The 23,790-nt window shown below is 48.5% G+C and overlaps 3 protein-coding genes across 4 annotated transcripts; 1 reads left to right on the top strand and 2 right to left on the bottom strand.

The window, feature by feature from the left end:
- The first annotated feature begins 279 nt into the window (after positions 1–279).
- ARF1 (ARF GTPase 1) lies at positions 280–14,730 on the top strand. Its single transcript, XM_075043821.1, has 5 exons — positions 280–430; positions 10,347–10,526; positions 11,161–11,271; positions 11,944–12,068; positions 13,141–14,730. The coding sequence occupies exons 2-5, from the start codon at positions 10,379–10,381 to the stop codon at positions 13,300–13,302; spliced, it is 546 nt and encodes a 181-aa protein (XP_074899922.1). The 5' UTR covers positions 280–430; positions 10,347–10,378; the 3' UTR covers positions 13,303–14,730.
- Positions 14,731–18,937: 4,207 nt separating this feature from the next.
- On the bottom strand, positions 18,938–21,772 carry C2H1orf35 (chromosome 2 C1orf35 homolog). Its single transcript, XM_075043829.1, has 8 exons — positions 21,639–21,772; positions 21,333–21,486; positions 21,206–21,251; positions 21,016–21,098; positions 20,825–20,897; positions 20,406–20,476; positions 19,964–20,104; positions 18,938–19,713 (listed from the first exon to the last, which is right to left on the bottom strand). Exons 1-8 carry the CDS (start codon positions 21,730–21,732, stop codon positions 19,455–19,457), a joined length of 921 nt encoding a protein of 306 aa, XP_074899930.1. The 5' UTR covers positions 21,733–21,772; the 3' UTR covers positions 18,938–19,454.
- A 667-nt stretch (positions 21,773–22,439) lies between these two features.
- Positions 22,440–23,789, bottom strand: MRPL55 (mitochondrial ribosomal protein L55). Of its 2 annotated transcripts, none has more exons than XM_075043850.1 (4): positions 23,705–23,727; positions 23,108–23,206; positions 22,755–22,944; positions 22,440–22,671 (listed from the first exon to the last, which is right to left on the bottom strand). In XM_075043850.1, exons 2-4 carry the CDS (start codon positions 23,131–23,133, stop codon positions 22,528–22,530), a joined length of 360 nt encoding a protein of 119 aa, XP_074899951.1. In that variant the 5' UTR covers positions 23,134–23,206; positions 23,705–23,727; the 3' UTR covers positions 22,440–22,527. The 2 variants fall into 2 exon arrangements, with proteins under 2 accessions (XP_074899951.1, XP_074899943.1); XM_075043842.1 differs by lacking the exon at positions 23,705–23,727 and adding an exon at positions 23,729–23,789 and having other exon boundaries at positions 22,441–22,671.
- Position 23,790: the final 1 nt, after the last annotated feature.

Here is a 23,790-nt window from a genome sequence, read left to right on the forward strand (position 1 = left end):
AAAAACCCCAAAAACACGCGGGAGGGGGAAAAAAAAAAAAAAAAAAAAGCACGATCGCGCACCGTGCGCGCCCCGCGCCCGGTCACGCGCCGGCCGGGACAGAGGGGCGGGGCCGGGCGCGGCCGGCCAGCGAGTGGGCGTGGCCTAGGCGGCGAGACCCGCCCCCCCCCGCGCCTCTCCCAACGCTGCGGGTCCCTGCCGTGGCCACGCCTCCTTCCCCCAGCTTAGGCCCCGCCCCCCTCCCCCTCGCTGCCCTCCTCGGTTACCCGTGGTGCCGCGCGCGGGGCTGGCACTGACGTGGCCGCCGAGCGCCGCCATCTTGTGTGCCTGGGCGGAGAGCGGCCGAGAGGCGCAGCGGGGGGAAGCCGGCTCCGAGCGGGACTAGTCCGAGGACAGCCAGACCCACTGCCCGGGGCAGCAGCCGACGCCGGTGGGTTCACCGACACCTTCCCCTTCCTTCCCTTCAGCCCCTCGGCCCGCCGCCCGCCTTCCTTGCCCGCGCCTTGGCCGGGTGTGAGGCGCCGCGGCCTTGGCGCTGAGGGGAGTGGGCGGCGGGCCCTGAGGGAGCGGGCCCGGCCGCTTCTTTTCGTCTTTCCTTCTCCCTCCGGTACCGGGGCGGCTGCCGGCGGGAGGAGGAAGCCGCAGCCAGGGTGCAGCGGGGGTCTTGGGGAGCGGAGGGCCTGGCCGGGGCGCAGCCCCATCCGTCCCCCCCCACCCCGCCTTTGGGGCTGGGTGGCTGGGCTGGGGGGTGTGTGTGTGTGTGGGTGCCAGTTCTTTTCCTTCCCTGCTGGGGAGGCGTGGGCACGGGCGGAGTGGGGGGGAGACCGCTCCGGCTCCCCAGCAGCTGCACAAGGCCTGGCGCCGCTCCCTCTACCGGAGGAATTAGACGGGCTGCGGCGGGATGGGCTTCTCCTCCCTTCCCTAAACTCGCTCATTCCGGCCTCTGCCCCGCCCGTGAACTGGTCTGAAGAGAGAGGTATTTCCTCGTTTTCCTCTCTGCCGAAAACCCTTCTGGTAGCGGAGCTCGGAGATCTGGTAGCCCGCTAGGGGAAATGAGGCTTGGATAAAACTCGTAGGAGAGAGAGGTTATTTTCCTGTAAGCCCTTGTCTGCTGAGTAGGGCTTTCTGCTGGGCTGAGGGGGTGTTGGTAAGAAGTTGAGCTTTAGTCTAGAGCAAACTCTGTTTGCCATCCATGGCTTGGGTGCGATGGTCTAGGAGATCGGTTTTCCTTGGCGTAGCAACTCCCGGTGGGAGGATATTATATTCTGTCTGAAAATACTATATCCTGTCTCTGTGAGTAGTTAACATGATACTTTGGGCTGATAACCTCTGTCTGATAAAGTGATAGGCCAGTTATGCAAACCTTTTCACGGAGGAATCCGTTTGCCCCAGCAGAGTACGACTAAAACTCCGCTGGGTCATAAAACTGCCTAAATGTTGTGTTTGACATTGACCTTGTTGCTTTGCTGCTAGGCCCTTGCCAAACTAAATTCCACAGGTTGATTAGAGTTGTATCTAGAGGTCTTGTTTGAAATGTAGATTTGTCAATAACTAAAATACGAACTATTTATATAATACTTTGAACTTTGTTTTGTGAGTGGCAAGGCTTACAAAACACCCCTTTGCAGGTTATTCTATTAACCTTATTTTTCTGGCAAAGAAATCGAGTCAAAGTAAATTGTCCAAGGTCGTTTGGCAATATCGTTATTACTATTTTTGCTACTGATTTGGAGCACTTCTGTAGGAAAAAGGAACTGTAGATGAACTAGAGGATTGCTGCTTGGCTTTTGTTCATGGGTTTTGTAATCAAATTGTCAGTATAAGTACTCACAATCTTACAGATATAGAAAGGGATTCTCTGAAAGGAAAGTTTATGGGCTTGGTATGATGCTACTGACTTCCTCTGTTAAAAACACATCTGCAGTGCTCGAGAACCCTGTTGGACTGCTTTCCCTGTTGTAGTAATTACATTGGGTGAAAGGGTGAGGAAACTTGCCTCACTTGAACCTCTTAAACTCGATTGCTTTGCCAAGTTTATTGACGCTTCTGCTGTGGTAGAGAGCATCAGGAGTAAAAACGGCTCAAGCAGATGTCACCTCCGCTCAGAACAGCCTTTGCTGCTGTGACAGTCGCTGTGATACACATAATGCTTGCTAGATCGTGATAAAAGGCAAACACCTGAATGTAAAGTCAGGCCCCGATGGTCTGAGGCCTTTGCTGAATATTTGAGATTGCCTAGTTGTGAAATACAGCTGGAATCTGAAAAGGGACTGGGCAGGAGTGGTGCATTTTTGCTTGGTGCATGTAGTTCCCTGTGTGCGTGTTAGTCATGCTGACCAAGTCGGGGGCAGGACTAGTCACAGCTTTTTCAAGGCAAACAAAGTGTGTGTGGGAGTAGGGGGCTGGATTCTAGACGTTATAATTCACTGAATTGTGTTGTGCTCCAGTTACACCTGTTTGAAAGGCTGCTTTAAGCAGCAGCATTGATACATCTCGCTGAGGTGCAATTATCAGATAAGCTGTTGATTACATTAATTGGTGGAAGGAGGAAAAGCTCACAACCCAAGATTCCAGCTGAATTTGCAGTGGTGAAGTTAAAAGAACACCTTTAAAAATAAAAGATTGCTTTAGAAATAAAAGCTGCTGAGATGTGTAAAGATGGACTTCCAAGCAAGAATTTTTACAGATTTCAACAGCCTTCACAAGCATCTAGATTGCCTTAGAGGGGCTAAATTTGGTGAACATAAGTTAACTTTTTCTGAAACGGAATAGTTCTGATTCTTTTTTTAGAATTCTCTTGGAAAGTTTTGCTACTGGAATGCTATAGAGCTTGTATTAGAGCTAGCACTGTCCTCAGCCATTATTCCCTTCCTTTAACTGATGAGTAAAGAAGTTTATAATCAGCTTCCTACTACAGCAGCTGTTTTTCTGTGTTATTCAGCACTTTTTTCTTTCTGCTTGTGAGTATCCAATTTTATTTCTTGTTTCTAACACATGCAAACATTGAAGGACTATGGTACTACTTCTGCTGATGTTTCAGTTCTAATAAAACTCTCATGTCTAATATAGCTCTTATTCATACACTGATCTTGTACCTAACAACTAGCTGCATAGGCTCTACTTTGACATTTTCCCCAAACCAAAAGCCAGTTTCATTATCAAAGCTCTCATGTGAGTTCTTGCCATTTCTACTCTGAGTGTAAATAGTGACTTACTGCCCAGTTACTGGGAATGAATAACAGGATATTTGGCTTAAAATCTAAGATTTTGAACTTGTGAATAGTTCAGCCTCAAAAAAACTGGTCAACACTTATCTGAAAATAAATGCTTTGTAATTATTGGTTCTTACAGCAGTATACCTGCCATTTAACAGGTGAATATGAAGTTGCAGTCCAAACTTAGGTGTCACAGTTACATTGTCAGCACCACTTTATTTCCTGAGCAGCAACGGGCAGTCCGCAGGGAGGTGATGGATGCACTTTATCTAAAAGCATGAACAGTGACTCCTTCCGTACTTTTCCACCTGTCAACCTATCCTTTAAATAAAATATTTTTCAGACAAGATATGCGTTTTTCCTGTGTGTTGGTTTGCGTGGTCTTGAGTTAGGCATGGTAGTGTGTAACTGCTTAAAATAGTTTGAGATTTTGCTGTGAAACAGAAGTAGCTTGCTCCCCCTGCTTGAAGGTGAGAATAAGGGAATAACTCTGATTTTGGTTTTGAGTATCAAGTCAGGGAACCTGCCCTCTTTGCTTGATACTGACTTTTTTTTTATTCTGACCAGTATTTTAGGAGTGAGTTCCTCTTGTGTCTGAGAAATTGACATGACCCCAAAGGAAATTTTCCCTCTTTTGCCCTTGTTTTGATCTTGTAAGTGGAAATACTTTGTTTTCCTGCCACTCTGAGCCCAGTGCTCTCAAGAGAATGTTACAGCATGTGGAAGATGCGCTATCTGGGTAATGTCTATAGACAGCAAGATGTTCAACCTACTTGGGTTGAATGAAGGTGCTACATAAGGAGCAGCTCTGTGTTAGATTTTTCTTTAACCTAACTTTTCACTTGCGGTTGACTTGTCCTCCATCTGCCTTGAACATGCAGTGCACATCTGGGTGCTTTTTAGTTGGCCACTGCAAGCCTTTGGTGGCCAAATCCAACAATGCCTCTTTAGATACAACTACAGTTACGCATCTTTAACTTTTATTTCACGTGACGTTTCAGTGCCAGTACCTTTCCTCTAACCTCTCCTGAAAGACAAATGACAAGGTTATGAACATTGAGGACACCTTTTCAGTCTCATGCTTGGCAGAAGCACCTCCAGTGTCAAGTGGGGAAAATTGTTGCACTGGTAGGTTTTGATCTCCACAGTTAACACTCCTGTAGTTTTGATGGGTACAACTATAAAGGAGTTGGGACTTACTATTGGTGAAGAGCTCTGAGAAGAGGTTCTTGAGGTGGCCTTTATTATATTATAATGGTATTTAAGTCCAAGATAATCCCCTGGTGAAGAACGAACCTGGCCTATTTGTTAGCTGCTCTTAAATTTTGTGCGTTGTCTATGCCTGGTGATGTTGGTATGCTCTAAAGTCTCAGGTAACTCGAATCAAAATTATTTAAGCTAAATTCCAGTATTAAGGCCCCAAAGTTAAAGAGCTAGAGTTGATAAGTAGTCATCTTTCACTCAGGTTATCAGATGCAGAAGGCCAGTAAACAACTTCTAAAAATAGTTGAATATAACTGTACTGGAATAGTTGTGTATTGGGCCACCCTGGCTATATATAAAGAAGTGTTTTGATCAAGAAGGTTTTTCAAAATTTACTGTAACAGATCACTTTAATCTGTAAAGAAAATCAAGTTCAAAAGAACGCAACTGTACTTAACTGACTGTGCCTGCTGAGTGGTGGTGTGAAATACTGTGGCCCTCAATTAATTCTAAATTTTAGCAGTGTTCTATTCTTGGATCGCTTCTCACATTCTCTTTTAAATCACGCTTTATATTGTAAAGAACAAGCTGCCAAGTTAAGATTTGCACTTTAAATTATTTGCCAGTTGTTCTTGCATGTAACAGCTGTTGAACTTGAATTTTTTAAAAAAAAAAAGCTTTCTCGCCTCTTGTTTACACGTGGGTTTGATCTTTTGTATGACTATTTTGCTTCTCTTGATGTTTTAATTTAAAACCTTGTAGAATGCTATAAAGTAGAAACATGACAGAGGCCAACTAGTGATAACTGACTGGATTTCAAATCATTATTTCTGTTAAATAACCAATTGATCAGTTTTTGTTCTACTGTGACTGATACAACTAGTGTGTTAATACCAGGTTAGGAATTATGGGTTTGGGGTTTTTCTAATTGTATTAGAGCTAGAGTGAATGCTTAGGCCAATGTCAAGTAGACTTTCCTTTAAATAGAGACAAGCTTTTGGTAGTAAATCAGTTGTCTTCATAAGTGCACTAGTTTTACTTGCTGTAGATGTCTAAGCAAGTAGAATGAGGTGCAGAAAGCTACTAGGAAAAAGCTTTTTGGTAAACCAGCAACTGTTAGGGTGTTTAATGTGTGCTATAACATTAGTATTTTGACTGATCATAACTGTGTAATGCAGTATGTCATTGGTAGTGTCATCATGTTTGTCTCTCCTTGAAACGGGCATTTAAAAAAGATGCGAACGTCCTAGGGAGACGTAATAGTTCCCAGGGACAACAAATGCCCTCTGTACCTCTATCTCAGCATGCTGTGCAGAGGAGGGACAGAGAATTAAGAGCTTCTTCATCACTGCTGGTATTTTTCAGCTATAGAGGACAGATTGCCAAAATGATTGTGCCCAGCAAGTTTGGTTATGCCACTTGAAAAGTTTTGAGCATTATTTTTTCACTGTGGGAGCTTTGTGTGGTAAGTGCTGGTACGTACAAGTGAAATAAATGTATTTCTATACTGCAGGCATAATTTGACTAAATAATGCATATGGCATCCTCTGTCTTAGCCTCTGATTTTGTCTGCAATAGTATGTTTAAAGAAACGGTGTAAACCAGAATGAAACCATGGCATTTGCCACAACTCCTGGCTCACTGAAGTTTAATCTCTATGTGGTCAAAAATAACTTTTCCAGAGGTGTAAAATTAAGGTTAGGCAGAGATTTCAAGATGTAGCTATGCTTTCTTTGATGTACTGCATACCTTTCTGGTCATACTTCTGTAGGATGGCTTGTTAACTAACAGCTCATCCAAGAAGTTTGGAGGTCAAAAAGTGTATTTCACTCCTCAAGATAAGCCGCCTGAATGAAATGATATTAAAATGCATTAATGTACGGTTAAATATAAAATGCTGCAGAAGATTAAGTGTCGAATGATCTTTGGCCTTGAGAGATTCCTCAGAGCTCTTTATTCTAACCACCTACAATTAATAAAAGCAAATTCTAGTTCTTACTCACAAGCCATATCGCTTTAACAGACACCGGGCTGCCTGCTATTGCAGGCACTCATTCATTTTTAACTCATTACACTGAGCCTTTCTGAAAAAGGCTGCCTGTTCTCCTAATTGCTTATCTAAATGTATCCCTTACTAGAAGACAGGCTGGTGAAAATAGCTTGTTTCCTGAAACAAAACTGCAGTTTTACCCAGTGAATGTCTTTTTTCTCGCTGTTTACCAATGGTGCATTGTATCTTACCTGAACCTGCTTAACAGGTTTTTACTGCTGTGAGGATCTCGAGGTGGAGTAGACTAAGGTGTGCTTCAGGGCTTCGATGGGCAGGGAGAAACAAGAGTCATACAGACAGTTTTGGGGTGATCTGGGTTTGTCGAGGGGTGGTGAGCTTCCATTTCTAGAAGCTGAGCTTGTGCTGAGGGAACACGCACACTACACTCTGCAAAAATACTCTGTGCTGTTTATTCAAATTATTCTTTCATACACAAATCTTCCTATTTAGCCTGATGGATCCCTCTTTTGAAGATGTGCTGAAGTACTACAAGCAGCTCACAAGCCATACTCTTTTATGTTTTCAGGCATTTTATTGAACTTGTGCTTCTAAAAGAATCAGTATAGCAATTACTGACAACATCTGAGTTGAGGAAAAGAGAAAGTTAAGCTCACTATAGAATATAGACAAAGTATTGGCAAGTCTTTGTATCAAGACTGCAAATCTTGCCTGAAGAGCCACAGGATTGCTTGGTTAACCTAAAAGGGTCTTAAATTTCTTTCTGTTTTCAGACTGTGTATGTTAGTTCTTATGGTCCAACTAATGGACTGAAATGAGAATTAAAGTAAGCAGATTCAGCTCTGAAGTACAGTGGAAGTAATCGCGTGATCCCTCAGCTGAGTTGTATTAATGGGTGGCAGCAAAGTCCTGGGAAGCAGCTCTACACTGTTGCAGCGGTTTCTGCTGTGGTAGCGTCTATGCTGTTTGACAGCACGAGTGGTCTAAAAAGCAGAGCGCTGATGGCTGGTCACAGTTGTGATGATGATTTCGTTGAGGATTTTAATGATACTGAGGAAGGAACTTGTGCTTTCGCTTAGATAATAGAGAGTAATGAAATACTGGCAGGGATAGTATAGGGAGAGGAGTGTCTTGTACAAAACCGTGGGAGTATGATTTCCTTTTCTGTGGCAATAGATGAATGTGATTCTAGCTGCTGATCAGAGGATGGTCCCCCCGATGGTGATGGCAGAGACCCTCTCTTTTGCCCCAGTAGCATCCAGCAAGTCACTGGTGGGAACCATGATGGTTTGTGGGAGTTCTGCAGATGGGTTTCTGCTAGTATTTTTCTTTTAGACAGCAACAATTCTGCTACTTTCTAGTCAACATCTGAACACGCTTGTCTTGCAGGGGTGGGCTGTAAGCTACACTTCACTGCCGATAAAAATAAATCGGACTTTCTGCAATGTCACCTACCCTGAAGTACTAAATAAGTTACAGAACTGGTTTGGATAGTAGGAATGTGGAAGAGAACAAGAAGGAAATGGAAACCAAGTGCTTAAGTGTATCTTAACTTCTTCCTCTTCACAAAAAGTAAAAATAGGGAGGATGGGTGTACAAAAGCAGCTTCAGTGGTGGAGGGCAGGCTTGACCTGGAAATAGCTGCCAGGAAAACAAGGATCTAGCGGGATTCACTAGTGGTAGTGCCAAGTATAAGCAACTTGTTCGGCAGACTGCGACTTCTCCAGGGTGTGGAAAGCTGTCGTGGATGTAAATGCTAAGATTTTGCCGTGTTACCCGATTACTACTGTTGATCCAAGCATTTAATAACCTATTATGCTTTTAAACATGCAGAAACAAAACAGATACATTCTTTTGGAGAGCTTGTAAGGTTCTCTTGCAACAATGTTCTTACGCTGATTTTGGAGGGTTACAAGAGCTCTGGTAAAAGGTTACGGTTCAAGCCTGACTATTGCTTTTCAGATGAAGTAGAAGATAGAGGTCTCATGAGCAGCCGGACAAAGGAAAGCTTTACAGCCTTCCCCCCCCTCCAGCCCAGTAAGAGCTGCTGTTGTGGGCTGGGGAGTGAGATTTCCTGCTGTGCGAGTGATTCGGATAAATAGGGACTCTAGCAAAACTGTTTTCTCTACTTCCTAATTAACTTTCCTGTTTATACAGCTTTCATATATTCAAGTGGGAGTTGAATATTCATGGTCGTGCTGCAGAAATCTGAAGGAAATGGTGGAATAATGGAATTTTTAAGCCTTCTGTTTGGTTTTAATCCACAGGCTGCCCTGTCTGGCTTGTAGAGGAACTTAGTTTTAAAGTTTCGATCACATTGAGCTTCCATCATATAAAATAAATGAAACTTTGACTCGAGTAACTTCAGCAAGTTGAAGTGGTGATTGATGTCATTCAGGAACTCGGGAGTGGACTCTGAACTTCACTGTGGAGCTGCTTGTGCAAAGACATGTGACTTAGTTAATGTTACAGTGCTTACCTTTCGGGTTAAAAATTGTATCCAGCAAAGCTCCCCAGAAGGGCAGAACTGCTTAGACCTTTCACAGTGCTGAGTGAGGAAGCCAGACTTCACATATCCCTAGCATAGAGCTAAACAGAGCAGGGCCAGATTTTTGTTCTGTCGTGCCCTTTTCAGTTCAAAGCTTGTTTTAATGGTCTTAAGTAGACATTCTGTAAAGTCTGTCTCCAGTGAGCATTTTGCTTCAAGCACACAGTTTCATCATGAAATACAGACTGTCTACAAGAGATGATTCAAACTTCATATTGCGCTTTAAATTGTGTGACTTGGTTTACAGGAAACCCATCCTTTGAATGTTACACGTCTTGGCCATATGTGCTCCTGCTGTCTTAAGCTTGTATTTTCGGTTGGGCTCAGTCTCTTTTTAAACTGACATCTGACCGCTTCTAGACAAAGCAGCAGTTGAGGTGTGAATTGTCACTATCACCACGTAGCATCCTCATCTACACCTCACTCTAAAGCTTTTGGACTGCTTTTTTCACGCCTTACTTGAGCAGAATAATAGTTCTCTTGGTGATTTCAAGCTCGCTGTAAACTGTGTAGTTTTAAGTTTGGAAAGGGGGGAGATCTGTGGATCCTGTCCCAAGGGCACAGGGAGTGTCTGTGAGGGCTGGAGTGGAGAGGCAGTTTCTTCAGTGCCTGAACAGGAAGCTTCTGGTGATGTTAATTGCTTCTAAGTGTCCAAGCAGAAGTGTTTGCAGGGAAGGAAGAAGCATTCATTTCTAAACTTGCCTCTTTTAATGTGGCTATTAATTTTCGATAGTTAAGTTTCAGTACGTGTGGGTTTGCTTCCTAGAGAAGGTCACCCTGCAATGTTAATGAACGTAATACTGCTTTGTGTTTTACGTTGTGTTCCCGGCCATTTCCTCAGGGTTTGAGAGGAAGGAAGCTGTTTTAAGTAGGAGAGAATGCAAGCTGTATTCTGAGCTTCCTTCGCAAAAGGACCAGCTATTGGTGTGCTAAGCAGCAAAGAGATGGGCAGGCATTTAAAACTTTAACTGCAGGTCAATTAGAAAAAGTGTGTGTTATGGTGACACTTTAGGCTGCAGATGAATTATCCCGTAACAATGGGGGACAAAGTACCTGAGGTGGTCAGTTGTGTTGAAAGCAAACCATGAATTTTGCAAACTAAAGTGTGAGAACAGCATTGAATACTAAAATCTCTGAAAGAATATTTGAAAGATTTAAAGCACTCAGAGCCACGTCGTTTTATGAGCACTAAGTTTTGGCATATCTGTTATCTCTGTATTGTTTCAGTATTGGGAAGAATTGTGTACGGTGGTAGCCGGGGTGTCTGCAAAGGTTTGATATTATCTGATACTTTTGTTGATGGTTGATTATGCCCTGGTCAGAACACAGCCATTCGTAGCTCATGACTGATATTGTGATCTTTTTCCTCTAGACTTCACTGGCCAGTGAGAACATATCTCAAGCATGGGAAATATTTTTGCTAACCTCTTCAAAGGCCTTTTTGGCAAAAAAGAAATGCGTATTCTAATGGTTGGTCTGGATGCTGCAGGAAAGACTACTATTTTGTACAAACTTAAACTTGGTGAAATAGTAACTACTATTCCTACTATAGGTAAGATTTTTACATTTATATAACTGCTTGCTTTGAGTTTTGGGTCTTACCGTTTGCAGCAGCTGCCACTCTGATTTAGGTGACTTGACTGTCAGAACAGACACTTGCTAACACCATGGTATGGAGATGGCACAACCAAATGTTCCTGGCATGGGAGGAGATTACATGACTCTGTTTTTTCACTCCGTTCCCTCTCAAGTCACTTGTGGAACAAGCCTTTATGGGCCACAGAAGGGCTGTCTGCCCTCCTAAGTGTGTTGTGGTGTCAAGCAGATTAGACTGAGAAACACAGGGTGACTGCGGGAACTGTGTGATCAGAGACATACCTTATTTGCAGTCCTTAAAGACCAGATTTTTTTCATGCAACATAGCTTGGTCTGCATTTTGTAGCTACTTGGGTAGCAGTTACAGCTGTCGTTCATTAGTTTGATTGCGGGGGGGCGGGAGCAGGAGTTCCAGAGAACCCATGTTTGTCTGTGTTGAGGGCTTCAGTATAGGATTCTGCTTATTTAAAGTAGATTTAAATATTGAGATAACTTTTTTAATTATGAAATTCTGAGTGTGACTTGGTAAATATAATAGGTCCAGGGCCAACTATGTTTAACTGAGATTTTTGCCACAATTTCAATTTTAGGTTTCAATGTGGAAACAGTAGAATACAAGAACATTAGCTTCACAGTCTGGGATGTAGGCGGTCAGGATAAGATCAGACCACTCTGGCGCCATTATTTCCAGAACACACAAGGTGAGTCCGAACACTTAAATCACAGGTTTTTGGAATCTAAAAGTTTTTTTTAATGTCCTTACTAAGATAATTTTGCAAGCTTCTTGGGGGGGAATGGAAATACTTATTATTATAAAAGGGTGTGCTTGTGTGCTGCTCTGGCTCTTCTATTAAGCTCGTGCAGGTTCAAAAAGGGATGGGAAGAAATCGAGAAACCAATCTTCCTTGTTCATCTGACTCAGAGCAAGTTCATAACTCTGCTTTTCTTCTGTAAGCGTCACAGCTCTCTGCCTTTGCCTCAAAGCAGAGTCTTTACTACAAGCTCTAACAGCCCTATAAACTGAGAGCTTGTCACTTCTTCCACTGCTGGGCCTTTATAATGTGCGTGCATTTGAGTCCTGTCACAGGATTTCAAGAGTTGCTACTCACTGGAAAATATTGAGTGGTTAGGTAGATGAAGTGCACAAGTTCTAAAAATGCAAATGCAAACTAAGGCTTGCTTTCACCAGCTTTCGGCAAGAACAGACCTTCCCTCAGACATGAGATTACAGTAATAAGAAAACTGTATTTCTGATATATACTGAAGTGTTTTGCATTTTTTCTCTTCAAAGTTTAGTTCTGACCTCCAGAAATATTTATCATTTGTAAATAACTTCTGGTGTATGCTTATTCTGATTGTTTGCTTATTTCTAGGTCTGATTTTTGTGGTTGACAGTAATGACAGAGAACGAGTGAATGAGGCCAGAGAAGAGCTTATGAGAATGTTGGCAGAAGATGAGCTCAGAGATGCTGTTTTATTAGTGTTTGCTAACAAACAGGTATGCCCAAGAAAAGTGTCTTTCTGTAAGAACTCTTGAAAACTTACAACATAGTTGGTGAGTGCTAGGTCTTGAACTTGATGTTCATGTTTTCAGTGTAATAATAGATAAGCTCTCAGTAATTGTCCATTCAGTTTTGTTGAAGACAGCAAACCCATAGGTTAAATTACCCTGTTCTCATCTGAAAGGAGCATTCTTCTAAGTGGTAATTTCTATTAGCCTGAGGTTTCAGTTTTAGGTAAAAACTTTACCAGTTTGATTTTTACAGTTGGCTTGGCTTGAGTACAGCACCTGCCCAAGCTTCCTCAAAACAGAGAGGAAGGCCAGAATGCCAGAACCTCCCTAGATTCTTCACTTTGGGTGTCTGAGGGCACCACGGGTGTTGGTGGAAGCCCTGGGCTGACTTTTAATGTACTTGTGTTGACCTAAGAGCTGTGCTCTTCCAAGCCACAAAGCGAGCTGAGACTTCTGCCCTCTATTGCTTGTAAACCCAAACTTATAGCTTAAACCCAAATGTCAAGGGTCTTAAATATGACTAGTAAACTTACAGAAGGAATACCATCACGCTTCATCAATTGCATAGGCTCAGTTGTGAAGGGTAAAGCAGCTGTAAGTCTTGTCTAGGAGCAGGAAAGGTGGACTATAAACAGAAGCAGTACTGAACCGAGTACTACTTTATGACAAAAGTCGATCTTAAATCATAACTGCAGTCACAGAAAACACTTCCTGAGTGGAAAGTGAATGAAATGGGCCTTGAATTGTAAGCGGGTTTGGCTCAACATTGAGGGGCTTGATGACTTGATCCAAATGTCAGCTGTCTTGCTTCTGTTTTCTGAAGAGAAATATTCCATAATACGTGTTTTTGATTGTATTGTTAAACCTTTTAGACTTTTATCAGTAATGGGGAAAAGCTTGAATACAGAAGTAATCCTCTGAGCTTTTCTGAAAGAAGATCTAAGAGCTCTTAACTTTCTTTTAATGGCTTTAGAGCTGATGATCAAAACTGGTTTAGGGAGGCAGGCATTGCTTCTCAGCGAGTAGGGGAGAAAATGACTCTTCTTCCTTCCCTCAGGACCTGCCGAATGCGATGAATGCAGCGGAAATCACAGACAAACTTGGACTGCATTCTCTTCGTCACAGGAACTGGTATATCCAGGCAACCTGTGCCACTAGTGGAGACGGTCTCTATGAAGGACTGGACTGGTTGTCCAATCAGCTCCGAAACCAGAAATGAAACCATAAACCTTCCTCTTCCCTCTTTTTCCACCCTTCCCTCTTATTTCCTCCTATTCGCCCTTCGCTTTACTCTAATGTGGCAAACTGTGCTACTTTGTGGTATTGAGTGCCGGAAGCTGTTTTCATTTCTTTTGTCACAGTATATATTGCATCATGCTGTAAATGTGGCAAATACAAGCCTGAAAACAGTTAGGTTTCTTATTTAATGTAAATAGTTTTTGTTTCCAATGAGGCAGTTTCTGGTACTCCTATGCAATATTACTCAGCTTTTTTATTGTAAAGAATCAACTCACTGTTTAGTACTTGGAAGGGATTTAAGTGGGTTAACATAAGGGTTGCCAGTGGTCCTTGTGCAGTAGAGCTGAATACTATCTCGGTTGGGTTGTGAGATCTGTGAGATCCATTTTGGCGGTTGGTTTTTAACCTGAATTCTGTATTTTTTTAAATAGTCAAGGAAAAGTAAAAACACTTCAACATACAAACGTTTGACATGGCTTCTGCTGTTCTAGCTCTAATGTGGAGACTTTTGATTTCTTTTGAAATGGTGAAGCAATGATCAACACCCAATTAGCTTCATCTGGTTAAAGAACAGATCATAACTAATAGATCTCTGGCTCTTTCTGTCGCTCATAGTATGTGCTCATATTTGTTCATACTCATTAAAAGACTTGTCAGACCTTGTTTAGATGAGCTTGCAGACTCATGCTAAACATCTGACTTTTGGTTCAGGTGAGACTTACCGCTTCCATTGAACTTGAATAATTTCCAGGAGTCAGCATTTTTAGCCTGTTGTATTTGTCAAAAGTGTTTTGTACTTTTCTTGTGTGTAAACCACTCCAGAAGGCAAACCTTTCCACAGAAAGCACAGCCTGTACTAGTCCTAAGCTCTATAGGCAGAAAGTACTGTACTTAACGTAAGAATTGCCATGAAAAACACCAAACATCTATGTATAGCGTCTAGGAAAAAAAAAAAAAGCATGAGAGTTTGGAGAGTCATTCCACTCTAGAAGTATTCAATCCCATTTTGGAACAATCCCATATCTGTATATGTGTGAAAACCCTTGGCATCCCTCATACTGCAAGGTTCAGATTTGCCATCAGAAAAAAGACCTCTTTACTTTTCTTTTGTATTTTGATAAACACTGAAGAAGCTGGAGCTGTTAAACTTTAACTTGAGGAACTATCAGAACTGGTTTATTTAGTGTTGTGGAAACCTTTATTGCTTTCAATACACAATTAGTAATCAACTGTTTTGTATACTTGTTTTCAGTTTTCATTTTGACAAACAAGCACTGTAATTAAAGCTATTAGAATAAAATCTCTTAACTATTTCATGTTTTTTATGCCTTGCTGTTCATTTGATCATCTTGGCAGAATCATAATGAATACTTGTTGAATAAAAAGTTTCATGAAACTTGCACTGGTATCATGTTGTTTTGTATCACCTTTGTACAGTACCGTGTGCTAGATAAATGCAAATCCAACCAGCATTTTGCCACATCACAATTTGCATGAAAATGTCAGGACATCTCCCATATTTTCCAAATAATGTATCATTCCCAGCTGGACTCCTGCAGGTGAAGAGGTGGGCAGCAGCTCTTTGCTCCTGTTGGCTGGCGATAGTTGGCTTCTGCTGGAGTCCACTGCCTCGAGGGCATCTGTTGAGCTTCTTGAGTAGTCCCGTCACTTCCCACAACAGATTGTTCTTCCTGCTCATCCCGCTTAATAATAGGATCTGTGAATTAACAGCATGGGGTTGGTTTTTTTTTGGGGGGGGGGGGGCGGACGGACGACGGGACAGGGAGTATGAAGTCTGCCTTCCTAAACATGTTGTTTTGCATTTTTCCATTCTGTAGTTGCCTCTGGACCTGGGACAGAGTTCCTCCCAGCTGATCATCCTGCTTTCCCCTGTCAGCTACAGCTTCTCATCACTGAGGGTCACGCTTGGGCTGCTGGCCAGCTGCTGGCTTTTTTTCCTGGCTGGAGTTGCAGCAGATTCCCCATTACACAGGCTGGAAAACTGCAAGATGAAAGGTGTATTACATGCAGGTTAGACAGCAACCTCACCGGTGGGGAGACCTGAGGCTTTGGGTGGGTATTGGAGGGGACCGCAGCTGTGCCAGGGTGGGACAGGAGTGCTGCTCTCTGTAGGCTGTTGACCTGGCATCTGCTTTCTCGGCATCAAGTGAGAGCTGGCATTTTGGATGATCTCCTGATCTCTGTTCAACAGGTCACGCTTCCCCTCGCTCCCCAGGTTCTGTTTCTTCTCTGAATCCTTCAGGCAGCCCGGCAGCTGCTTAACATGTGTGCACAGACCAGCCCTCATCGTGAGCAGGGGTTTATTCTACGACTGTCCTCTCTTGTGCAGAGGTTCGTAGGGCGAAATGGGTGTCTTCTCTGCCCTGTCTTCAGCTGGGGGAGCTGGAGGTGGGAGGTCAGGTTTATTAGGGTTTCCCAGCAAGGGCTGCCTGAGCCCTGTGTCTTCTTGTTCCTTGCACTTGTCTTGGTAGTAAAGAGTATATATAGTATTAGGCAAACAATGGGATTACAAAACTCCTGTAAGTCAGGTTATTCTTTTGAAGCTGTTCATCTTGCCTTGAATTTCAAGCTCTGAATCAAGACCTTTGCATGCCTAATGGGGCAGGACACCTATTTATTCCTGTTCTGGGAGGGAATTGAACTTGAAAGGCCAGCTCTTCCGCTGGCATCACTTTGTGCTGCTGAAATAAGCAGAGCCCCCCCTCCCCGCTCCTCTCGTGTCCCCCATCCCTAAAAGGGTGCTCTGCTGAAACGATGGTTTTCACCTGAGGCGTGTCATCACAGGGCCCACACAGTGTCCAGACTCTCCACGCCATGCTGCAGATCCTGTTCCTCTACGCACAGAATTTGCTGCTGGCCAGGGCTGGAAGGAAGAAAAAATAGGGAATGTGCTGATGTTATCGGGGATGAGCGAGCTGTGGGAGCCGTGCCGTCCGCTCTGGGTAGTGCAGGCTTTGCTCTGTTCTGGCTTCGCTCAGGCCCCTGGGGATTGTAGCCACCCATCCAGCCCAGGGGAAAGGGCGATCACGAAATGCTGGCTCCCTTCAGCAGGGCTGAACGCTGCAGCTGGTGTGGTTCCTCCCCAGTCCACCCAGAAACTGGTGCAACAGCTTGGCAGGGAGGTGGACGGGGCGTGCAGCCCTGGGGTGGGGATGCGGCCGTGCTCCTTCACCCCCACTCACCCTCATTTTTATCTTGTCTGTATTTCTCAAACTGTTTTGCTCAGATCTTGGTTCTGGGTGTGAAAGAGGCACAGGAACCTCCTTCGGGCAGTGCAAGGGGTAAGAGCTGCTGCCTGATTCCTCCGTGTGGGGACTGAAGGAGGGGACACAGCCCTGGGTGATGCCAGCCACTGTGGGGGCTTATCTCTGACCCTCCGTGTCCTCCCCCGGCTCATTCGCAAGCTCGGAGGGGGGGACAGACCCAGAGCCCTCCCTGTCTCATCCCCATGGGCTGTGCTGCTCCATCCATCCCGTTTCCTCGGTGCAGGTAAAGCTCCTGCAGTCCCGTGAATGGTTTAACGGGGCTTGTGATAAAGCAACAGGCAGGGGGTAAAAGCCGTGGCAGAGGTTTCACAGGGCTGAGAGCAGGAGAGGCTGAGCTGTGAAACACCTTCGGGGAAGGCATCAGCTCACGGCACGAAGCTCGGCTGTGCTCCCCAGGCACTGGAGCAGACAGCAAGAGGCGCAACCTGCCCGGGAGGCAGGAGAAAGATGGGGAGAGGGAGTTTTCTCCAGGCTGGACTGAACTTCGCAGGGATAGCCGTGCCACAGCCCCTCCGGCATTGGGCTCGACATGGCAGATTGACACCCTCCGGCACCGGCTGCCCCCGGCTGGGACACGTGCTTCGAGCTGCGGGTGCGAATCATCCTGGCGTGGCCAGGAGATGAAGGCAGGGGAAGCAGGAGCCCACGCAGGGAGCGTGATGCTGGGATTTGCATGGGCTTTGGGTTTTTTTTTTCTCTGCTCACCATGGTGTTTCGGCTCTCCCGTAGTTTCCTTTTCAGCCTGGAGCTCTCGGTGCTGAGTTCCCCTCAAGCACAGCCCTGCACTGGGTCACTTCCAGCAGGCACCAGTCGCAGCCTGGACCCCAAAAATCCCCAGGAGGGTGACCCCGAGGTTGCCGAGCTCTATCTGGTGAGCGGCAGCAGGGTCAGAGCCTCCAGCCGAGGAGCGCGTGGGCTTGGGGCTACCCCACTTGCGGTAGCCCGTGGGCAGCCGCGCGGTGGGTCCCTGGGCTGCATCTGGGGCTGCAGCTGCTCAGACCAAGAGGAAATAGCCCTGTGACCCTGCCAAGAGGTTATCAACCCCCCCAAAAAAACATTTGGTGGGGGTTCACCGAAGCTTGCAACCGCTCTGCAGCATCTCCCACTGCCCGCATCAGCGGGGTGAAGCACGTGCTTGCAGCCAGGGAGGGGAGCGGGACAGAAGGGCTTTATTTCAGCTTATCGCCCCGATCCTGCTGTGTGTGTGTCGTGTCCCCCCCGTGATGAATGCTGCCCTTGTTCGACACCGAGCACGCCTGGTCCCAGCCGGCAGCGTGGCTTCGCGCCCCCGGTCCCCCCTGCCCGGCTGCAGGCAGGGCGATGGCACGGCTGCCGGGATGACAGAAGACACACAGCTCCCCTCCCTCGACGCTGCCAAAGTGCAAACTGAAGCTACTTGCCAGGCCAGGGGCTTTTGTCTGCCAAGACACACAAAACCACCCTGTCTTAAGCGGGAGAAATTGCATCATTAATTACACAAACGAGGCCCTTGTGCTTGGAGCTGCCACTCTGGCAGCCGGTGATGCTCCGGCCCGGAGCCGCTCGGGACAACCCCTTTCCATTTGGATCAATATTTCTATTTATTGATGTGAAATTCCCCTTTTGCAGTGTGCCAAGCACATAAATACTTATTTTTTGAGGTTTAAAATCCTGGATGGGAACGGAGCTTGCTGCTCCCTGCCCCGCTGCGGGGTGGACATGACCAGGACAAATGTCTACGGAAGATGCCCCAGCCCCATCCATCTTCTCCCCATCAGCCAAGGAATTATTTCGGAGGTTCTACTTGCAGCCCCTAATTTGGGCAGTTTTGTTTATTTTTTTAAATCTAAAAATGCTGTTTTTCAACCCAAAGGAACATCCAGCACCCTTGCCCCCAGCAGCTTGAGTCACAAAGCCCCTGATTTTCCCCAAACTTGGGCCGGGAAGGCACTTGTCCCCAGGGGACAGGCTGCTCCATCCCCACACAGGGGACACGGACACAGGGGTGGACGTCCCTGCGGTGATTTATGCCATCCCACAGGAGTTTGGGGGTGATGGAACCATCTCTGCTTCATGTCCCTCTGAGAGAGCTGGCTCCTGCTTGGGTCTGCCTGAATTAAAAGCTTTTTGGGGACAGGGGGAAGCGTGAATGTCACCTTGGGGCAGCCTGGCTAGGGCTCTGTCCTCTCCTGGGGGGGACGTCCCGAGTGCTCCCCTCCTCACATGTGTATATCTGCTCTATGGAGAGCATGTGTCACCCCACGGAGAGCACCCATCGCCCCATGGAGAACAGAGGTGGCCCCGTGGAGAGCTCCACAGCCATTACGTCCAAGATGCAAACCCCTCCTGGCAGTGCGTAAGCCCTGGGGTTTATTTAATTTAAGGGAGAGTTTAAGGAAAGAAACTCTCCTTCAGCAGCTTTGCTGGCAGTTACTCTAGGGCATTGAAAGAAGATACTAAAAAACATAATAATAATAATAATAATAATAATAACTCCATCCAAAGTCTCTTTACATAAACATGAGGCATCCGCAGCATTTCCAGCATCGCAGACGGAAGCCTCCCCATGCCGGCACCCGCCCCGCAGCATCCTCCGAGCTCAATCATTCCTTGGATGGATGGATCCAGGGATCGAGGAGAAAGGTGCCCGGGCACCTGCTGCCCCCCCCCACGGCCGGGGGGAGCTGCCCCTGGTTAAAGGCAGGAGCTGCAGGCAGGGAAGGGGCAGCTGGCATCACAAAACATAATGCCCTTTTTGCCAGGCTCGGCCCCGGCAACAGCAGAGCCGGGGCTTTTTTAATTTAATAACCTTAAAAAATATATAAGCCTATGTGAGATCTCCCTGGAAAAAAACCCAGGCTCCCTCTCAGTCCTCCGAATCGGTGTCGTGGCGTTGCCTGACCCCACGGGACGGAGGGGACCTGCTCCTGCTCCTCTTCCTCGCCTTGCGCCGCGGGGACGGGTGCCGACCGCGGCCGTCCCTGCTTCGGCTCCGCCGACGGGCAGGACGGTGCGAAGGGCTCCTGCCCGAATCCCAGCTGCTGGCAGAGGAATCCGTATCGTGCCGACGCCGGCTGCCGTGCCGCGACGTCTCGGGGCGCTGGTGGGTTTTCCTTCGGTGGTGCCTACAGGGATGGAGAGGTAAGTGACAGCAGGGACGTTGGGGACACGCAACGAGCCGATTCTGGGGATGAAAAAGGGATTTTGGAAAGGCAGGAGATGCTGACAGGGCATCCCGATGCCAGCTGTGACCACGTGGCTCTCCTAAATCCTTCATCCCGTTTTCCAGCGATGATGCCCTGTGAGCCTTGGTCCCCCCTGGTCCCGGTCCCCCTCCCTGCGACCGAAGCTCAGCCCCCATCCCAACCCAGCTACCTCTCATCCCGGTCCGGAGAAGAATCGGAAGACGACGGGACAGCATCCCTCTTGTGATGCTTATCCTTCTTCTTCTCTTTCTTATGTTTCTTCTTTTTCTTCTTCTTTTTCTCCTTTTTGGATTTCTTGCCACCCTCTGGTCTGCGGGGAAGAGATCAAGCAGTGAGGATCCCTGCCCTGTGCATCCCTCTGGCTCCTCCAAAAACTCATCCCCATCCCTCCCTCCAGGCAATTCCCACCACGCCCCTCCTTGGCCAAGGAGAAGCCCCCAGAAAAAAAGAGGTTTTGGGGGCAAAGCAGAGGTTTTGGGGGTGATCGAGGCAGATGCAGAACAAGCTCGGTGCCAAACGGAGCCATAGAAGCGTTTTGCAAAACATTCGCCCCTCCCCAAAAACGGCCATTTCTGGTGTTTTCCCACTGAAGCGGTGGTCCCCATCCTCACCGTTTCTCCTCCACCTTCTCCTCCTTCTTCTTGGAGCCAGACGTCTCGGGGCTGCTGGAGACTTTCTGGTGCTAGGGTTGGAAAAGGGGGAAAAACACGGAGCGCGTCTGTGAGGCTGTAGCTTTGAATTACAAGAAAAAGGGACCTTCTCCCTTTAAAAATTAAATTTAATTTAGAAAAAAAATAAATAAAAATTAAATTAAATTTGGCAAAAAAAATAAAATACCCTCAAGAACCGCTTCCAAATTAAAACCCCACACGTTAACTCTGCGCAAACAGGACTCAAGGAGCTCTTGCAGGTCTCTGCGCTACAACCGCCAGCTTTGCTTTTAAATAAAAAATCCTGAGCACAGCGCAGGGCTTTTTTTTTGCCTTTTTCCCATCTTTTTTTAAGCCTCACGAAGAAGATGTGACTGTACCGTGAAGACAGAGAGCCCCATCTTGGCCGCTTCCTTGTCCTCCTTGGAGAGCATCACCCGGCCGGCGCTGCCGCTGGGGAGAGACGTCGCCGCGAGTCAAAAAAAAAAAAAAAAAAAAAAAGGCAAAATAAATTAAAAAAATAATCTAATTGCGCTGAAACGGGGCATTTTGGTGCAGGACTTGCCCATACCTGGAGCTCCCCAAGCCCACCACCCGGTCCACGTCCTTCTCATCCCGCTCGGTGCCGTCCCGTTTGCACACCTCGGCCAAGTCCTGCGGAGCGGGGGTGGGGGGGGAAGCGCTTTTTTTGGGAAAAGCGTCCCAAAAAAAAAAATAGAGCTGGGGGGGGGACACCACCACAGGTTGTGCCCCCCCCTTACCTCCTTGCTGAGGCCGGTGGGCTGCCTCTTCACGTTCTTGTAGCCCCTATAAAAGCAAAAGCAGGTCATGGAGGGAGGGATGACTTGCACCCCCTTTTTTTTGGGGGGGGGGGGGGGGTAGACTCACAGGGCTGCCATCATGGCCTCCTGCTCGGCCAAGCGGACAGCGGCCAACTCTTCTTCCCGGGACAGCGGGGGGGCCGTCTCCTTCTTGCCCTTGGCGTACCACGTCAGGTCCTTCCCCTTCTGCCACCGGCCCACCGGAGCCATCAGGGAATTCCCTGTTGGGGGGGGGAGACACACACAAAAAAAAAAAACAACCACCCCCCCCTCAACGTCCTCGCACCCAAAATCCTCCATCCGCGCCCCAAAACGGGGGCATAGGGAGGATGGGGATGGGGATGGGGGGGGTTTGGCCAAGGTCAGCCCTTACCCAGGTAGTTTTCACGCTGTTTGTCCGTCTTGACGTCCTCCCAGCTGAACTGGTCCTGGCCCCCCCGGACCCCCCCTCGGGATGAACCGAACATGGTGCCCAACCCCACCGTACAGGGGGGTCCTGGGGGGGGGGTGATGACCTGCAAAATGGGGGGGGGGGGGGATCAGCCCCGGGTTTGTGTGTCCTCTGTGTGTGTGTGTGTGTGTCCCCAAGGCTCCTCCGTGCAACCCCGGGGGGGTCTCCTGGGGGGGGGGGGGAATATGCCCCCCCCCGGGACTCACTGGGGTAACCAAAGCCCTGGGGGTGCTGGAATGGAAAAGGGGGGGGGTGCACAAGCCAGAGACGAGTTGGGGGGGGGGGGGTCGTGCACAGCTTGGGGGGGGTTGCACGGGTTTTGGGGGGGGGGGTTGCACGGCCTGGGGGGGGGGGGATTTTACGACCCGGAGGGGGTGTTGCAGGGCCTGGGGGGGGCTACACTGCCCGGGGGGGGGTCACTGCCAGCCCAGGGGCTGTACACCCGTTGGTTTTTTGTTCTTTTTTTTTGGGGGGGGGGGGGGGGAAATGGCTGAAAATGGCGGGGTCACACACGCCCCCTCCCCTCCACGCCCACCCCCCCCCCCAGCACGCACCTCGCGCGCCGCTCCGGGCCCCGCGCGCTCTCCCGCCCCGCCCCGGCCGCTACCACCTCCGTCACAGCGGTGGGGGTGCGCTCGCTTGCGGGCGATACCACTGCGTAAGGCCGGAGGGGGGGGGGGCTGGGCCGTGGTTCAACCGGCGGTGCCGCCTCAGTCCCCCCCTCACAAAACCGCACCGCGACGACTCGTTTCTCAGCTTCGCTTATTTATTTAAAGAAAAATAATTTTTTTTTTTTTTTAATTTCAGGGCGTCATTTCTTCCAGAACCGCTTGTAGGTGGCCAAGTCGATGCCCTCGAAGGTCTCCTCCGGCCCAGCCTTCGGCTTGCTGGGGAACTGCCTCCTCAGCCGGGCCTTGCGCTCCGCTTCGGGCAGCGTGTTGCTGTCCAGGGGCAGCTGAGGGGGGCACGGTGTGAAAACCCCCCTGCCTGGGGCAGGGGAGGGCTTCGCCTTCCCCCTCAGCCTACCCCCTCCCTTACCATGAGGATCCTCTTCGGCTCTTTGTAGCGGAGGCGGACGGTGGAGCCGTCGGTTTTGACCAGGAGGATGGGGTAGAGCCGGCCGTAGAGCTGCCTGCGGAGGTGGGAGACGGCGGCGCGGTTGGAGTTGAGGCGGACGGAGGTGGTGAAGGCCGGCAGCAGGCTGGGGAAGGCGTCGAGGCGCAGGGCGCTGGCGGGAAGGCGGAATGGAGGGAGAGCATGGTCGGTCAGGGGTGAGAGAGTGGGAGACGTTGCCGTGGCAGTGGGTTAAATGGTGGAGAACGCCAACCTCCCCCGCCGCCTTGTGGAACCCAGCCCCGCTGAGGCTCCTGCTGAAGGGCCAGCCTGCTCACCTCAGTGTCCGGCTCGTGGCCGCCATCTTAGTCCAGGTGAGGGAGGCCGGATCCTCCACACAGGTGCCCGGCAAAGGGAGCGGGAGCTGAGGTGGCCTCCTGGGGACAAGGAGCTTTCCTTGGGGTGGCTGGGGGGTGACAGTCCCCTGTCCCCATCACGGTGTGGCCCCCCCACAGGTCCCCTCTCTGTCGTTTATCAGCCCCACCGTGGCTCCCCCCTGCACCCGCCATGGTTCAGCCCCACCGTGGCTCCCCCCATCACCCACTATGGTTCAGCCCCACGATGGCTCCCCCCTGTTGCTGTCATGGTTCAGCCCTACCGTGGCTCCCCCCTGCACCCGCCATGGTTCGGCCCCACGATGCCCCCCCCGCCTCCGCCATGGTTCGGCCCCACCATGCCCCCCCCCCCGCGCCCCGCCATGGTTCAGTCCCACGATGGCTCCCTCCTACCCCAACGACGGTTCAAGCCCCACGAGGGCTCCCCCCCCCCGCCCCCCAATGTGGTTCGACCCAGGACACCCCCCCCCCAATACTTCAGCCCAGGGCAACTCCCCCCACCGCGCTGTAGTTCGGCCCATCTCCCCCCCTCCCCCGCACCGGTGGTCTGCCCCACCGCCCTACCGCTCACGTGACCGCTCCCTCCGGCGTGCAGCGCTCCTCTTCCCCCACCCCCAAACCCCGCC

Source organism: Buteo buteo, chromosome 2 (genome assembly GCF_964188355.1).
Source record: "Buteo buteo chromosome 2, bButBut1.hap1.1, whole genome shotgun sequence".
Taxonomy (NCBI): Eukaryota; Metazoa; Chordata; class Aves; order Accipitriformes; family Accipitridae; genus Buteo; species Buteo buteo.

Bases quoted from the DNA above. Each gene is read 5' to 3' on its own strand.
- ARF1 (XM_075043821.1), top strand. From the start codon at position 10,379: ATGGGAAATATTTTTGCTAACCTCTTCAAAGGCCTTTTTGGCAAAAAA. The intron at 11,272-11,943 runs GTGAGTCCGAAC...GCTTATTTCTAG, and splicing joins TTATTTCCAGAACACACAAG to GTCTGATTTTTGTGGTTGAC. The intron at 12,069-13,140 runs GTATGCCCAAGA...TCCTTCCCTCAG, and splicing joins TAGTGTTTGCTAACAAACAG to GACCTGCCGAATGCGATGAA.
- C2H1orf35 (XM_075043829.1), bottom strand. From the start codon at position 21,732: ATGTTCGGTTCATCCCGAGGGGGGGTCCGGGGGGGCCAGGACCAGTTC. The intron at 21,252-21,332 runs GTGAGTCTACCC...TTGCTTTTATAG, and splicing joins GAGGCCATGATGGCAGCCCT to GGGCTACAAGAACGTGAAGA. The intron at 20,898-21,015 runs GTATGGGCAAGT...GTCTCTCCCCAG, and splicing joins GTGGGCTTGGGGAGCTCCAG to CGGCAGCGCCGGCCGGGTGA.
- MRPL55 (XM_075043850.1), bottom strand. From the start codon at position 23,133: ATGGCGGCCACGAGCCGGACACTGAG. The intron at 22,945-23,107 runs GTGAGCAGGCTG...CCTTCCCGCCAG, and splicing joins GCCACGAGCCGGACACTGAG to CGCCCTGCGCCTCGACGCCT. The intron at 22,672-22,754 runs GTAAGGGAGGGG...TGCCCCCCTCAG, and splicing joins AGCCGAAGAGGATCCTCATG to CTGCCCCTGGACAGCAACAC.